This window comes from Dama dama, chromosome 5 (genome assembly GCF_033118175.1).
Source record: "Dama dama isolate Ldn47 chromosome 5, ASM3311817v1, whole genome shotgun sequence".
Classification (NCBI taxonomy): Eukaryota; Metazoa; Chordata; class Mammalia; order Artiodactyla; family Cervidae; genus Dama; species Dama dama.
The window spans coordinates 124,423,882-124,438,201 of NC_083685.1; the positions used below are offsets into that span (position 1 = coordinate 124,423,882).

The window sequence follows — 14,320 nt, forward strand, 5'->3', positions numbered from 1 at the left end:
TGTCTCCTTCAGGGTGGGCTCTGGTGAGCTGGACGTAGAGCCCCCCGGGCTCACGACCGCCCATCCCGCCCCAGCTGATCGGAGAGGAGGAAGATGTGAGCGTCTACGACATCGCCGATCACCCTGACTTCCGGTTCCGCACGACGGACATCGTCATCCGAATCGGGAACACTGAGGACGGAGCCCCGCACAAGGAGGACGAGGTAGGGCGTCCTGCGCTTCCGCTGCAGTACCTGTCGGTGCCGCCAGGAGGCCTGCGCGTGCGCCCCGCCCCGCCCCGCCCCCCGTAGGGTCCTCACAGCTGCTCCCCGGGCTTCACGGGTTGTTTCTTAGGGGCGCACAGCCCCGTGCTCAGTGCCGTGAGGGTGGTGACAGGTGCCGTAGGCGCATAGGAGAGGCCTGGGGAGGTGACTGAGCTGGGCCCCAGGGAACAGGTGGGGACATGGGAGTGAGGTCAGGCAGACTCTGGGCAGAGGAGGAAGGGGGACCAGAGTCCCAAGGCTGGAGCCTCATCCGGGGAGCGTCCAGAGAGACCAGGCTCAGTGGACAGCGAGTGCTGGGGGTGTTTCTGAGAGGGTCGTGCTCTCAGTACTCACGGTGGTCTCTGGCCGGCGCCCACATCGCTTCCATTCTCACCGCCGTGCCTCTGCCCTCACCCTTGGAGACCTGCCCCTCTGACCCCATCCTGTTTGCCCTGCAGCCATCTGTGGGCCAGGTAGCCCGCGTGGACGTCAGCAGCAAAGTGGAGGTGGTGTGGGCTGACAATTCGAAGACCATCATCCTGCCCCAGGTGAGACCCCCGGGAGCCCATGGTTCAGCTCCAGACTCTGGCAGCCAGGCCGAGGGTTCAGGTCTTCCTGGCGAAGGAATCTTCTTTTGGGAAGCAGGGTCTTGGGGAAAGGAAGGTCAGTGTTAGACCCAGAGCCCCAAGTGAGAGTCGTGAGAGCGGAGAGGCTGCCCACAGTGGGCCCGACCATCCCGCCCCACCCGGCGGGCTCCTGGTTGCCAGGCATGTCTAGGTTCTCACAGATCTAGCTGGATCCCTATCTCACTGCGCTGAGAATGCACAGGTTGCACCCTGTAAGAAACATCCTTCCCCCAACACTTCTAGGAAACTGTCACAGATCAGGAGGAGGGAATGGACAGGGCTTTCGCGGCTCCATTTCTGTGCCCCCTCATTTGATCTGATGCTCACACCCCAGCTTCCCTCTCCGGTGCCAGTACAGGATGGACAAGGGGGTGGCTCCCCCTTCGTCCAGGAGGCCATTCCAGGAACGGGAACAGAGTCTGCCACGGTCCAGCGGGCCAAGTGCATTCAGTGGAGAGGAAGCTGGAACTGGCATTTGCTGGGCCCTGGACCCATGGGCTGGGCTGGGTGGCAGGGGTGCCTCCCAGAGGCCTAGGGACCACCTAGCGCAGAGGCCCAACCACGAGGCCAGAGCAGGAAAGGGGGGAAGGGTGGCAGGCCCGCTGAGGCCTCAGGGCATCTAGTCACCATCAGCTCTGAGGCCCAGGATCCCCGGCAGGGGGCCTCTGACCAGCCCGCGTCCCGTTTCCCCTCAGCACCTGTACAACATCGAGTCTGAGATCGAGGAGTCGGACTACGACTCGGTGGAAGGCAGCACCAGCGGGGCGTCCTCGGACGAGTGGGAAGACGACAGTGACAGCTGGGAGACGGACAATGGGCTGGTGGAGGATGAGCACCCCAAGATAGAGGAGCCCCCCATCCCCGCCGCCGAGCAGCCGGCAGCCCCCGAGGAGGACAAGGGCGTGGTGATCAGCGAGGAGGCCGCCACGGCCGCCATCCAGGGGGCCGTGGCCATGGCTGCCCCCGTGGCCGGGCTGATGGAGAAGGCTGGCAAGGACGGGCCCCCGAAGAGCTTCCGGGAGCTGAAGGAGGCCATCAAGATCCTGGAGAGCCTCAAAAACATGACGGTGGAGCAGCTCCTGACGGGCTCACCCACCTCCCCCACGGCAGAGCCTGAGAAACCCACGCGGGAGAAGAAGTTCCTGGATGACATCAAGAAGCTGCAGGAGAACCTCAAGAAAACCCTGGACAATGTGGCCATCGCCGAGGAGGAGAAGATGGAGGCGGTGCCGGAGACGGAGCGCAAGGAGGAGAAGCCCGAGGGGCCGTCGCCGGTGAAGGCCGAGTGGCCCAGCGAGACCCCGGTGCTGTGCCAGCAGTGCGGCGGCAAGCCTGGCGTCACCTTCACCAGCGCCAAGGGCGAGGTCTTCTCGGTGCTGGAGTTCGCGCCCTGTGAGTTCGCCCGGCCTGTGCTCCAGGCCCAGGGCCATGGCACCGTGTCCCTGGAGTGGGCACCAGTCCCAGTGCCAGAAGAGGGCGGGTGGGGGAATGTGGCTTTGCCCACCCATCTGGGGATCACGTTCGGCCACCCCGGGTGGTGTTTCCAGGCCTCGCCAGAGGAACTGACCCTGCTCTTTCCCCCTCTAGCAAATCACTCTTTTAAGAAAATTGAGTTCCAGCCTCCAGAAGCCAAGAAGTTCTTCAGCACAGTGCGGAAGGAGATGGCGCTACTGGCCACCTCGCTGCCTGACGGCATCATGGTCAAGACATTTGAGGACAGAATGGCAAGTAGGCGGGTGTGGGCAGGCACGGGCATCCAGGTGGGCGCCCAGGAGGCTGCAGCCTTGGACCCTGGGCCTGCAGGCCTGGGGGGCACCCGTGAGGCCGCCTGCCTGCAGCCCCTCAGAGGGCAGGAGAGGCTCCAACAAGACTCCCACAGCTGTATCTAGACCAGACGGCCATCCTTTTAAAGCTTGGTTTAGAATTATATAATACTTGACTTTTCTTTTTTTTTTTTGAAAAACTAGAATGTTACAGGAAAGGGTGTATTCTCCTTTGACCGGTCCCTGCCCCGCCTGCGGGCAGTGACTTCAGGAGTCTCATGGGTCTCCTGCAGATGACCCTCCACGTTTACACGTTCGTGCATCGCCACAAACACAGGCTTTTTAGTAGGATTTGTTCCACAAGGCTAGCACGTCATCATCTATAACTTGCTCATCACTCAACAGGGTAAATTTTGAAACCTACCCATGTTGAGTGACAACCATGTAGTTCATTGCTTTTTAGCTCCAGGACAGTATCACCTCACCTGGCCACGTCCCACTCCGTTTGCTGGTCTTGTTTGTGACCTGGGCCCGTGTTTGAGTCACACTGGTGGAGGTGTGTGAGTGCTTCCTTGTTGGTCCCAGGAAGAGCGAGGCAGTCCGTCTGCCACCTTGTTTGTTCAGCTGGGCCGTGTCCTGTGCCAGGCACCGTGCAAGACCCTGAATTTGGGTCTGAAGCCTCACCTCCGAGGGCCCAGCCCTGGAGAAAGGGACCACAGAGAAGGATGCCGTGGGAACGGGCCTGCCAGCACTCGCGCTGGTCCGCTCGGCCCTGGCAGACTCTCAGCTGGCAGCTCACCCAGCAGTGGCGCCCCCACCCCAGCCCCAGCCCCAGCCCTCAGCCTGGGTCTCTGATGTGTGTGGAGAATCTCCTTAATGACTGACAGAGCATTTTCCCCGAGTTCAAATCCTCTCATCCCTCTACTTCCCTCGAAGCCAGTGCAGCCTTGCCATCCTGGAATGTTCTTTCCTCTTATTGGTTGTCACTGTTGCTGCTTTCACTGTGGGGAGGTGGAGGGCTAGGTCACAGTTTTGAGGAATGCAAGTTAAAAGTAGTAGTTTATTTAAAAAAAAAAAACCTGGTAAGATAAAAACCAGTTTGGAAAATTCCTTTCGTGCCAGGAGTTAAGAGGTGCCAAGTAGGTCTGCACGGAGATGTCTGCGTTCAGCCTCTCTGTCACTGTCCGAGGGTGTCCGGATCCTGGGGCCGCTCCCTCTCCCACTGCAGCCCCATGGCGCCCGGGAAGAGTCTGGAAGCAGGTGCCACATGCGGGTACCTGCTGCCCGCATCAGCCTCCCTGCTCTCTCCCCTTGCCCCCCTCTAGGACCTCTTCTCGGCCCTGATCAAGGGCCCCACTCGCACCCCCTACGAGGACGGCCTCTACCTGTTCGACATCCAGCTGCCCAACATCTACCCGGCCGTGCCCCCCCACTTCTGCTACCTCTCCCAGTGCAGTGGCCGCCTGAACCCCAACCTGTACGACAACGGGAAGGTGTGCGTCAGCCTCCTGGGCACCTGGATTGGAAAGGTGGGTCAGCGCTGGCACACAGCGAGGGTGGGTGCGGGCCGGGCCAGGGGCGTCTGGGACACCGCTGATCAACTGCACTGTGTGTGTGTGCGTGTGTGTGTTTCAGGGGACAGAGAGGTGGACGAGCAAATCCAGCCTTCTCCAGGTGCTCATCTCCATCCAAGGTACAGTGGGCAAGGCGGGGCTGGAGGGCACGGTCACTCTGGGCGTGGCCCCTTTTACCTCCTGTCTGTAGCTCTGGCCTCCTCTCGGGGGTGGAGGTCGGGCCGGCCCTGAGGGAATTCCCCTTCCCTCCTGCAGGTCTGATTCTGGTGAACGAGCCGTACTACAATGAGGCAGGCTTCGACAGCGACCGAGGCCTGCAGGAGGGCTACGAGAACAGCCGCTGCTACAACGAGATGGCCCTCATCCGCGTGGTGCAGTCCATGACCCAGCTGGTCCGGCGGCCACCCGAGGTCTTCGAGCAGGAGATCCGGCAGCACTTCAGCACCGGCGGCTGGCGGCTGGTGAACCGCATCGAGTCCTGGCTGGAAACCCACGCCCTGCTGGAGAGGGCCCAGGCACTGCCCAACGGGCTCCCCAAGGACAGCAGCTCGCCGGAGCTGCCGGCCATGGCCGAGCTCTCGGACTTTAGCCGAGAGGAACCTGAGGACGGGGGGCTGGCCCCCGGGGAGGCCTCCCAGGGCTCAGACTCGGAGGGCCCAGCCTCAGCCAGCAGGGACCACATGGAACAGGCCTCGGAGGCCCCGCCCGACACCTCGGTGCCGCCCAGCGTCAAGCCAAAGAAGAGGAGAAAGAGCTACCGGAGCTTCCTGCCCGAGAAGAGCGGCTACCCCGACCTCGGCTTCCCCCTCTTCCCGCTCTCCAAGGGCTTTGTCAAGAGCATCCGGGGAGTCCTGACGCAGTTCCGGGCCGCCCTAATGGAGGCGGGCATGCCCGAGAGTGCGGGGGACAAGTAGCCAGCAGCCCCAGAGGAAGGCACGTCGCCACGGGGAGAGGCCGCCCCCCTTCCCTCTCCTCCTCTGTCCCCAGTGCAGGTCCCCCCCCCCCCCCCCGCCCTTTGCCCCCTCCTTCCCAAGGTGAGTTTGCTGCTGACACGCAGGAAGTTTCTTGAGATGCTGCCATTTGTATTCCGAAGCAATCTTCCAACAGGCAGGTGCCCTGTGACAAAGGAAATCAGATCCACGCGGCTGATTTTCCCCTCGTACCAGGCAGCGTGCCCCCGCGCTTCCTCCCTTGCCATCTTGCCCTCAGGGCTGGGGTGGGCTCTCCCTGGGGGCTGACACAGGAGAATGCGGGCCGCGTGGACGTGCCTTGCATGAAGTGTGGGTTGCCGCGGCGGTCGCCCCCGTCCCCCTGCCCTCTCGAGTCCCGCTGATGCTTCCTGGTGTCCCGGGCCCTCCCGTCGCCACCACCCACCTGGTCTTCCCTTGCCCCCCAGCTCTGCCACCCTCCCCAGAGCGGTGCCGCCGCTGCTGACTCCCGGCTGGGCCCCAGCCTGTTGAACTTGCTCTCTGCGAGAGGTGGGCACCAGGCCGGGTGCAGGACAACGCCCGGAAGGTGGTGGCCCTCGCACACTGCCGCGGGGTGAGGACAGGGAGCTGCTGCTGGGAAGACACAGCTGTAGGTGCCTTGCCCTTCCTGCCCCTCTGGGCGGGGGGACCGCAGCTCTGGCTTTAAGGCCCCCCTCCCGGTTCCCTGGAGGTGGGAGCAGCAGCACAGACGAGGGCCTCTTCCTCCGGTGTCCAGTGCTCATGCTGGAGGGGGCAGCGTGCAGCTCACGGAACTCAGAGCAGGCCAGCCCTCTCCCCGCCCGGGCGGAGAGGACACAGCCTGCAGGCTCGATGCAGGAGAGCGGTGGCAGGCAGGGTTCTCCCTGCAGAGCCGGGCCCAGAGGTTTACAGGTTTTCTAATCGTTTGATAATGTGAAGCTCCAGGTGAACAGGATGCCGCTGAGCACATTGCAGCTATGTAATTTTTGGTGTATGTAATGTAATATTTAAGGTTGAAAGAAAATAAGTCAAAAAATATTAACTCTTACTAGGAAAAAAAAAAAAAAGAGACAAAATAAGAAGCCAAAGCATGACGTGTCTTGTCCGCCTTACGCTGGCTCCACACCTGGGCCGCCGCGAGCACGTGGCTGGCAGCAGCGCGGGGAAGGACGGGGGGCCGGACCGGGGCTGCGGCGACCGGAGCCCGGAGTCGGGGTCTTGTTTGAGGATCACCCGGAGTGACTGGCGGGGCTGTGCTTCCCGGTGCATTGTTCACGTGGAGATGTGAATGCCTACTGCTTAAGATATCTGTATAAAGTGCTGTGTGATTAAACTTTTTTTTTTTTTTTACTTGCATTTTTTTTGGTTTGGCTCATTACAATGTACAAAACAGATAAGGTGGTACCATTAAACCTGCCTCTGCCGTTCATCTGGGTTCTGTCGCCTTTCTTCCTCTCGGGGGCACCTCACACACCCTCCCCAGGGGAAGGAAAGATCCCTGTGGCTGAGGCCAGGGGAGGGGAGGCGTCTAAAGGCAGCCGCCCCTTCCCCACCCAGCCCGCTCCCAAGCCTCTTCATCTCCCATCAGGGACTCACAGGGGCCGGGAGGTGAGGGTCTAGAAGTTCAGTGGGTGGGTGCTCTTGCCTCTGAGCAGGGCCTGGGTCCTGGAGCCACCTTCCAGCAGGGCAGTAGCAGCAGCTCTGGACCCCAGGGGCCTCTGACCAGGTCCACCAGTTAAGCTCCTTCCAGATGCTGGCGGTGGGGTGGGGGTGGGGCGGCTGGCCTGGGCTCGAAGCCACTCTGGATGGCTGGAATCTGCCCCTTCTCACTGCTGCTTCCTTTCAAACCCCAGCCCACCGCTCCCCCACAAGGACAGACTGGAGGAGGGCAGGGGAGGCAGGGGGAGCCCCAGAGCCCTCCCTGGAGAGACAACAGACTCCTTGTAAAAACGGGACAGCTGTCTGCTATTTTAACCTCTGTTGCCCCTTGCCAATTTTCCCCAGTGCCCCTAACTCGGGGACATTCTCCCTTTTGGCTGAGATTCTCTGGCTGTATGGCCCTAGGTAAGACATACTTGCTCTAAACCTCAGTTTTCTACCTATGCAAAGAGGCAGTTGGCTCCAGGCCAGAAGGGGTATAATCATCACTGGGGCAGGGTCCCACCCCATGCAAAAGCAGCCTAGACCAGCTCTGGTCCTGTGCTCACTCCCAAAATGACTTCCCAGGGGCCGGTACCACACACTGCCCTATCCAGGAAGGACCTTGGTTGGGCATCACGTTAAATTCCAGAGCCCCGACAGAAGCAAGACCCCGCTCCCCTCACCCCCTAGGATAAGACCAGCAGGCTGGGAATGTCACTTTATTCGGATCTGATTCAAGGGTGGCTTCCCTGCTGCTAGTCCAACACTCCACCTGGCCTTTGGTGGGCAGAGCCTGTCCTTCCCACCCTTCTCCAGGCGTCTCCCTCCCCCTCCTCCTCCCAACTCACCACCTGCGCTGTGGATAGGCCCTCCAGTCCTGGCGGAGGGAGAAGGGGGTGGGGAGCCTGAGCAGAGGGTAAACCAAGTAGATAAAGGCACGGAGTCACCGGCGCTCTGCTGGGGGCGGCCTCTGCTGAGACCTCCTTCGGGGTGAGGGCTGCGGTTTCAGAGAGGGTGGGGACTCCCTGCAGCCACTGACCATCCAGAAGTAGTTGGGGAGAACCTGGCCTTGGACAGCCCCGCTGATCAGCAGTTCCCCATCCACAGCAAACACACCCTTCCCGTCCTTGGGCTCCAGGCGGAAGGCGACCACAGGCACGTACACCAGGTGGGGGCAGTGGTACTCCATGTGCCTGCCCTTCTCCATGGCCAGGAAGAGGCGCAGCAGCGTGGCCCGGGACACGCCGGCGCGCACGTAGAACAGGTGCATGGCGCCGGCCGAACAGCGGCCCATGGGGGCAGTGAAAAGCTCACTGGCCAGGTGGGAGTGCAGGAGCGCCAGCACCAGCACGAAGTCCTGCTCCGGCACCACCGTCCAGTGAGGGGGCACTGGCTGCTCCAGGGGAACCACGTGGGTGTCCGCGGGGCCCTGCGGGGCCCGAGCCGGGGCGGGTGCCCCCCTGGAGGCCGGCGTTTCTGCGGGCAGGTAGGCCAGGCTGCCCCGGTAGGTGCGCAGGGCCGCCAGGCGCAGGCAGGTGCCCAGAGCGAAGCGCATCTCACCCAGCCTCCGAAACTTCTCGCTCTCCAGATCCACGTCGGCGATGAAACCCCACGCCAGGCTGAGCACGGAGAAGAGGCGCTGCCCGCAGGCAGTCTGCAGGGACAGCAGGTCCATGGGCGCCAGCAGCCGGCGGCACAGCAGCTGGGTGCAGTTGGTCAGGAGGTCTTCGTTGGTCACCTGCTCGTACCTGCAGGGGAGAGAGTCGGATGAGGAGGGCAGGAGCCCTCACATGCCCTCCCCTTCCTCCTCCTGGGGAGCTGGGGCAGGCCAAAGTGACCCTGAGCCCCTGAGGGAGTTGGCAGGGGGTGACAGCCAACTGGAGTCACACACACAGAGAGAGGACCCTGGAACAGAGGCTCAGGGCTCCAGAGACGAGTGGTAGTCACTCCTGCTCGCGGACACTCATAAAAGAAAGCCTGGCAGTAGGCGTGGCCCTGAGGGAAAACAAGCCCACTCGGACCCTGGGCTCTCACCCGGCGTAATGATTCAAAGAAGCGGCCACCGCATTGCCAGAGCCGGCTGGAAGGCTACACAGGGGCTTCTGGATGGCGGTCTCCCAGTCAGGCCGCTCCATGAGCCCGTTCACCACCTGTTGGAGCACAGGCGGCCTCAGCCTGGGAACCTTCCCCCACCCCACCCCGGCCCGGCCCCGCGACCCAGGCCCAGCCTCCCCTGCGAAGGCCTCACCTCGTGGATCAGCCCGTCCCCGGACATGACCACCAGCGCGTCCCAGCGTCGCAGGTCCTCGGTGCGCACCAGCTCCCGGGCGTGGTTCCGCCGCTCTGTGCAGAGGGCGTGGCTATCAAGGTGGGAGGTTGGAGTCGCGGGTTCCCCAGCTGGGGATGCTCCCCGCGCCCGCTCCGGGGGAGACACTCACCAGTGAGCATCAGCGTGAAGGAGACGTCGGCCTGGACCAGCAGCGGCTGCACGTGGCTCCAGAAGAGCTGCAGGGCTTTGCCCTTGCCCCCGCGCGGATTTAACAGCACCAGCACGTGGCAGGGCCTTGGGAGCGGGTTCCGGGAGCCGCCCGCTGTAAACACAAACCGGAACCCGCCACTAGGGGCTGAGGATCACAATGCGGGCACCCGGGTGGAAACGCGGCGCCTGAAATCCACGGGTAATTGATCCAACTGAGCCTGGCCAGCGGCAGCGGCCTCCAGCGGGGTGCTCCAGCGGGAGCTTCACGCTCCACACCCAGCCAGCTTGACTGGGCTCAAACTCCCACCAGCTTCTGGTCTCGTGGGGAAAAGGGCTTCTCTCCAGGGTCCCAGACCCTCTTTTGTTCACTTGACTCCGGCCAACTTTCCTCACCAGGTAGAGAAGGGATCCCCCTACAGGCCTTCCCCGCCAGGCCCCCACAAACCTGCATCCATGACCTCGGCCCGCGGCCCCCGCTGCCGAGGGGTCCCCGACGCTGTCCAGACGCTGTCCGCGGCGGTGGCTCCTGACTTCAGCTCCTTATCGGTGCTGCCCAGGCGGGCGTCTTGGTGACGGCTGTGGGGCTCGCCCTCCCCGCCCGTTGCCGGGGCTCTGGGGGCACCCGCGTCATTCCCTGCGGTTGCCGGATCTGAGGGAGAGGAGACCGCACTGGTGGAGTCTGGAGCGGTACCCTGAGGTGGGGGGCGCCCCGTTAGGTCCTGGGACCACGCTCGGGGAGCCGCGCGCACTGGCATTGCCTAGTTTTCCGAGAGGGCCAGAAAGCCGAGGTCCAGTGCCACCAAGGGCGCTCGGGTCCTGGAACTGAGCCCCCACCGCCCCCCCCCCCCCAGGGGGAAAGGGTCTTTTCCTGACAGCCTGTCTTTTCTAGGACCTCGGGTTCCGGCCCGACGATGAGTCAGAGACCCGTGGCTCTCTCCGTGGGATCGAGTCCTCACGCCCCTCCCCGGGGGCCGCCAGGGGGAGGGGAGTCCAGTTGCGTTAAAAAATCCCAGGTGGTGAGTGGCCATCGCCGCGCGCGAAGTTCGGGGCGAGCGATCCTCGGCCCGAAACAGCCGGGTCGCCGGGTCCTCTACCCCGAGCTCTGGAGCGGCCCGGATCGCCGCGCGCGTTTCCAAGGGCCGGGCTCTGCGGCGCCGCGCGCAGCGCTCGTGGAAGCGGCGCCAGAGCCGGGCCGCCAGCCACCGCCTCCCTCAGCCAGAGCCGAGTGGGCACGGAGGCCATGTGCTGCACGGCAGCTCCCCTGGCCGCCCAGGAAGCCAAGAAGGGCGAGAGGGCAGGGCAGGCGGCCAGCCCTACCCAGTCGGTCCAGTTTCCTGGGGAAGCGCTATCTCCGTTCCCCACAGTGGCCTAGAGCTGAACACAGCCGGTCCCGGGCTCAGTCTCGCAACTGTGGAGCAACCGGAGCGCCGAGTAAACGCTGACTGCGCGGCCTCGCTGCCTCCAGCCTCAAACTTTTCGCTCAACTTCGGGGAGGGCGCCGAGCCTAGCGTCCCGGCCTGGCCACGCCCCGCGGCCCCGGCGTTCGCGGGGGTGGAACCCGCGCCCCGCACGGCGCAAGCCAGCGGGGCCCTGGCCTCGGTGCTCCGCCCCCGCCCGGTCAGCGCCCACGGCTCAGCCCAGCGCGCAGCCCTTTGGCTGGGTCCGGGGACTCTCGGACCCAGAAGGAAGGCGAGCGCAGCGGTCGGGCGGAGACGTGGAGGCCGCTGACGAGGCGCGGAGCCCCAGGCCCGGCACGAGCGGCGCGCCGCGAGCGCAGCGTCCCGGGCGCGCGAGGGTGAACGCGCATCACAGGCAGCGGCGCACAAAATCGGAGCGGCCCCCGGGTGGGGCTCCGGGCGCGCGTGGCTCAGGGCTGTCGTTAGACTCTCACCTGTCCCTGAATAGAGTCTCCTGGCGGAACCCGCCCCGCTGCCCGCGCCCCCCAATCCCACCCGGATTTCGAGGTCCAGGCCCCGCCAGGTACCCCTCACTCCGTGCTGGGGCGTCTCTGCAGCTGCTCCCATCCTCCCCGAGTTACTTTAGCCTCCTGGACCTCACGGCCATGGAGCCTGAGACAGAAGAGCCATGCTTGGAGAGAGGGCCAGCAGCGAGGCGCGGGGCGGTGGGGGCGGGGGGCGGACGCGGTCCGAGGAGGGGGCCTTGTTAAGAACCTCAAAAGTTGGGTGCTTTTCCCAGAGGACAACATCAAGGCTTGCCTGAACCAGCGGGAGCTCCAGGCCCCGCGCCCCTCACCCACCTGAAAGGAACTTGACGGTGTAAACAGGCCTAGGCGACCCCATCCGGACTGGGGAGCCAAGCACGGGGGCGTGTCCTCCGTCGCCCCCACTGGCTCAGCGGGGAGCTGCAAACTGGCCCGGGGCCACGTGTGTCAACGGGGTGTGATAAACATACATCACCGGCAAGTAAGTGTCCGACCACAAAGTGTCCACGACCCACTTGAGTAAGCTCCCTGTGGGGTAGTGTGTGGCGACGCAGAGGAGGAAGTTGCCAAGGTCAAGTCACCAAGTTTCTAAATCTAACCAAAGTTAGAAAAGATCAAACCGCTGTAGGAGGCTGGGCTGGTGCAGGCCCGGCTGCAGGGTGCTCACGCGCCCACACCTGCCCCCACCCGACACCCATTCACACGTCTCGTTTCCCGTCGCCCCTGAAAGTCGAGAAGAGGCAAGTCCCGGCACGGCTCCCAGGAACCCCTTTGCGAGAGGACCCAGGCGGCCCTGTTTCCCAACACCTGGCGGGGCGGGGCCCAGGTGTCCCTGGGTAGGGGAGAGGCTCGGGCTGGGACGCGTGGGTCCCGGGGCCGTTGGCCTGGCACGCGGCCGGCTGGTGGCCACCTCCGCCCTGCGCAGCTCTGGGGGCAGCCCTGGCTGGGTCGTGAGCGTCCCGAGCGCGTTCCGGGAAGGTGACTCAGCGATGCTTTCACGGGTCGAGAAACTCTGCGAAACTAGGAACCCGAGCGGGGAGCGGGAGCGGGGCGTCATCACCCTCTAGCAGCGCCGCGACCGGAGTCCACCGAGGTCTGATCTTGAACCTCCAGGCTCCCCACCCCCGCCCAGGAATCCCGCGCCAGGGGCCGAGCGCCGCGCTGCAGCCGCAGTGCCGCGGTCACGCGACGCGGGGACGCCAGCGCCGGCGGGAGGAGGGGGCTCCTTGCGGGAGCCCGGGCCCTCCTCTCCCCCTCCCCCCTCCCCCCTCGCCTGCCTGCTCCTCCAGCCAGGACTACGGTCAAAGTCAGGGCTTTGGGCGCCTGGAAGACGCGGGACGCGGCGTGAGCCTCCCAGGGATCTCGTATCTTAGAGGGAGGGCGGCCTCCCTCTTCTCCCCGCGAGCGCTTCCATCAGTCCTGAGAAGCCGCTGCTTAAACCTCGGAGTCTGGTGGGACTCAGGCCCGGGAAGCGAGGACGTGGCCGTGCACGAGCCTAGTGAGAAAGCCCACCTGCCGCAGGGTCCCTCCGCCTCCCTGGCTGGAGCCCCCCGGGTCGTGCGGCCGCGCGGGGGCGGGCTTGACTGGAAACTGAGCGGCGAGGGGGGCGGGGCGGCCTGCTGGGTTGTTATCCGGCCTCCGGGAGCCCAGTGGGAGGGAGGTGAAGGGCAGAGCCCTCTGGCCCCGGTTCCAGTCCGCACAAAGGCTCCTCTGTCCTCCCGGCCGCCTCTCCCCCAGCCCCCGTCCCCACCCCCAAGGTCCCTGCTCTGCCCGCTTCATTCTCATCCGTCACCTCCTCCCTCCAGGCTCCCTCCCTCTGGGCCCACCCCGCCCCGCCCCCAGCCCCTCTCTAAAGAGCTTAATTTCATCTCCGAGACCCTCATCAGTACCCATGGCCCAGGAGACCGGATTGGGCAAGAGGAAGATGCTTTTCCCCTTTTGATAACTGGGGGAAGTGAAACCCTGAGAGGTGAAGGGTCTTGCTTAACTGAGCCACTGAACCAGCTCCCTACAGAGCTGAGAAGCAAACCCAGATCCCAGCCCCCAGTCCGGGAGGCCCAGCTGACCCCAGGCTTTTAGCTGGCGTTTGAGTATCCATCTGCTTCATGTGTTGTTTGCCACAGAGCTGCCTCACCCACCCCGCTGCTCAATCGCTCTGAGAAAGAGGAAGCATCTGGAAGCTCTCTCCAGGCTTCATCCTCCAGGTTCTGATTAAGCAACTAGCTGCTGTGGCCACAGGCCTGGCATGAGGCTTGATCTGTCCCGGTCACCAACCATCAAGCAACACCTGTCTCACAGGTGAAGGAGACTGCTGTTCCAACTCCCCCAGTCACCGTCCCTCCTCCTTGTGGGCAGCCTCCCCAGGACGCATCTGAGAATCCCTCCTTTTTTGTTCTTTTTTTTTTAAAAAAAAAAAAGCAAGCAGACATGCACTGGGCCCGGCCCAGCTCTCTGGAAACTTGGAGCCAAGGCTGCCAGATGGCAAATGACTTGCTTTTATTAGAAGAGGTTTCCTGCCATCTCCTTGGCTACCCACTCCAGTATTTATTCTTGCCTAGTGAATTCCATGGGCAGAGGAGCCTGGCGGGCAACAGCCCATGGGGTCGCAGAAAGTTGGATACGACTCAGCGACTAACATTCATGTATTCATTCCTGCCATTTCACCTATTCCTGAGGTTCCAGCTCCCAGGCTGAACTGCAGGACCGGGAGGCCTGCCTTGACCTCAAGGGCTTTCTGCCTGGAAGGCTGCGAAAGGGAAAGGGAGGTGTCCGGCCTGGCAAACTGTTTTTAAGACTGGTCTCCTGGGATGGCCCCAGATGTGGTTTTCCATTCTGAAATCCCAGTGACCCTACCATGCATTGAGGGTGGCAGGCTGTGGGTGGAGGGATGTGCCCTGCATGGGCATGCAGGAGACCAGACTGGTCGCACGAGTTTCCTGACTTGCAGGCGGTGTTCCAAGTTTCTGTCTCTGCGTTGATTCAGCTGCTCCAGGTGTGGTGGGGTGAGCCTAGCTTTACCTCGGAGGTGGCCTCCTCCTCCACACGGGTGTCCTTGCTGAGGCTGCCAGCCAACGTCTCTTCTGGGCCTCTGAATTCTGCCTCCCAC

General features: G+C 63.6%; 2 protein-coding genes across 7 annotated transcripts in view; one reads left to right on the forward strand and one right to left on the reverse strand.

Annotated features, from left to right (window-relative positions):
• UBE2O (ubiquitin conjugating enzyme E2 O) overlaps positions 1-6,508 on the forward strand; it is a 49,363-nt gene extending 42,855 nt beyond the window's left edge. For all 4 annotated transcript variants that reach the window (XM_061144750.1, XM_061144751.1, XM_061144752.1 and 1 more), the window contains exons 12-18: positions 75-203; positions 701-790; positions 1,564-2,260; positions 2,456-2,592; positions 3,957-4,160; positions 4,267-4,324; positions 4,461-6,508. In XM_061144750.1, coding sequence (XP_061000733.1) covers positions 75-203; positions 701-790; positions 1,564-2,260; positions 2,456-2,592; positions 3,957-4,160; positions 4,267-4,324; positions 4,461-5,119 — 1,974 coding nt within the window. In that variant the 3' untranslated portion in view covers positions 5,120-6,508. The remainder of the gene's footprint in view (positions 1-74; positions 204-700; positions 791-1,563; positions 2,261-2,455; positions 2,593-3,956; positions 4,161-4,266; positions 4,325-4,460) is intronic.
• A 988-nt stretch (positions 6,509-7,496) lies between these two features.
• SPHK1 (sphingosine kinase 1) lies at positions 7,497-11,705 on the reverse strand. 3 transcript variants are annotated; one of them, XM_061144755.1, is made up of 6 exons: positions 11,530-11,705; positions 9,718-9,921; positions 9,232-9,384; positions 9,042-9,136; positions 8,828-8,943; positions 7,497-8,541 (listed from the first exon to the last, which is right to left on the reverse strand). In XM_061144755.1, the coding sequence occupies exons 1-6, from the start codon at positions 11,570-11,572 to the stop codon at positions 7,737-7,739; spliced, it is 1,416 nt and encodes a 471-aa protein (XP_061000738.1). In that variant the 5' UTR covers positions 11,573-11,705; the 3' UTR covers positions 7,497-7,736. The 3 variants fall into 3 exon arrangements, with proteins under 3 accessions (XP_061000738.1, XP_061000739.1, XP_061000740.1); XM_061144756.1 differs by lacking the exon at positions 11,530-11,705 and adding an exon at positions 10,590-10,776; XM_061144757.1 differs by lacking the exon at positions 11,530-11,705 and adding an exon at positions 10,590-10,776 and having other exon boundaries at positions 9,718-9,964.
• Positions 11,706-14,320: the final 2,615 nt, after the last annotated feature.

Bases quoted from the DNA above. Each gene is read 5' to 3' on its own strand.
- SPHK1 (XM_061144755.1), bottom strand. From the start codon at position 11,572: ATGGGGTCGCCTAGGCCTGTTTACACCGTCAAGTTCCTTTCAG. The intron at 9,922-11,529 runs GTGGGTGAGGGG...CCTCTCCCTCAG, and splicing joins CACCGTCAAGTTCCTTTCAG to ATCCGGCAACCGCAGGGAAT. The intron at 8,542-8,827 runs GTGAGAGCCCAG...TCTCCCCTGCAG, and splicing joins TCTTTGAATCATTACGCCGG to GTACGAGCAGGTGACCAACG.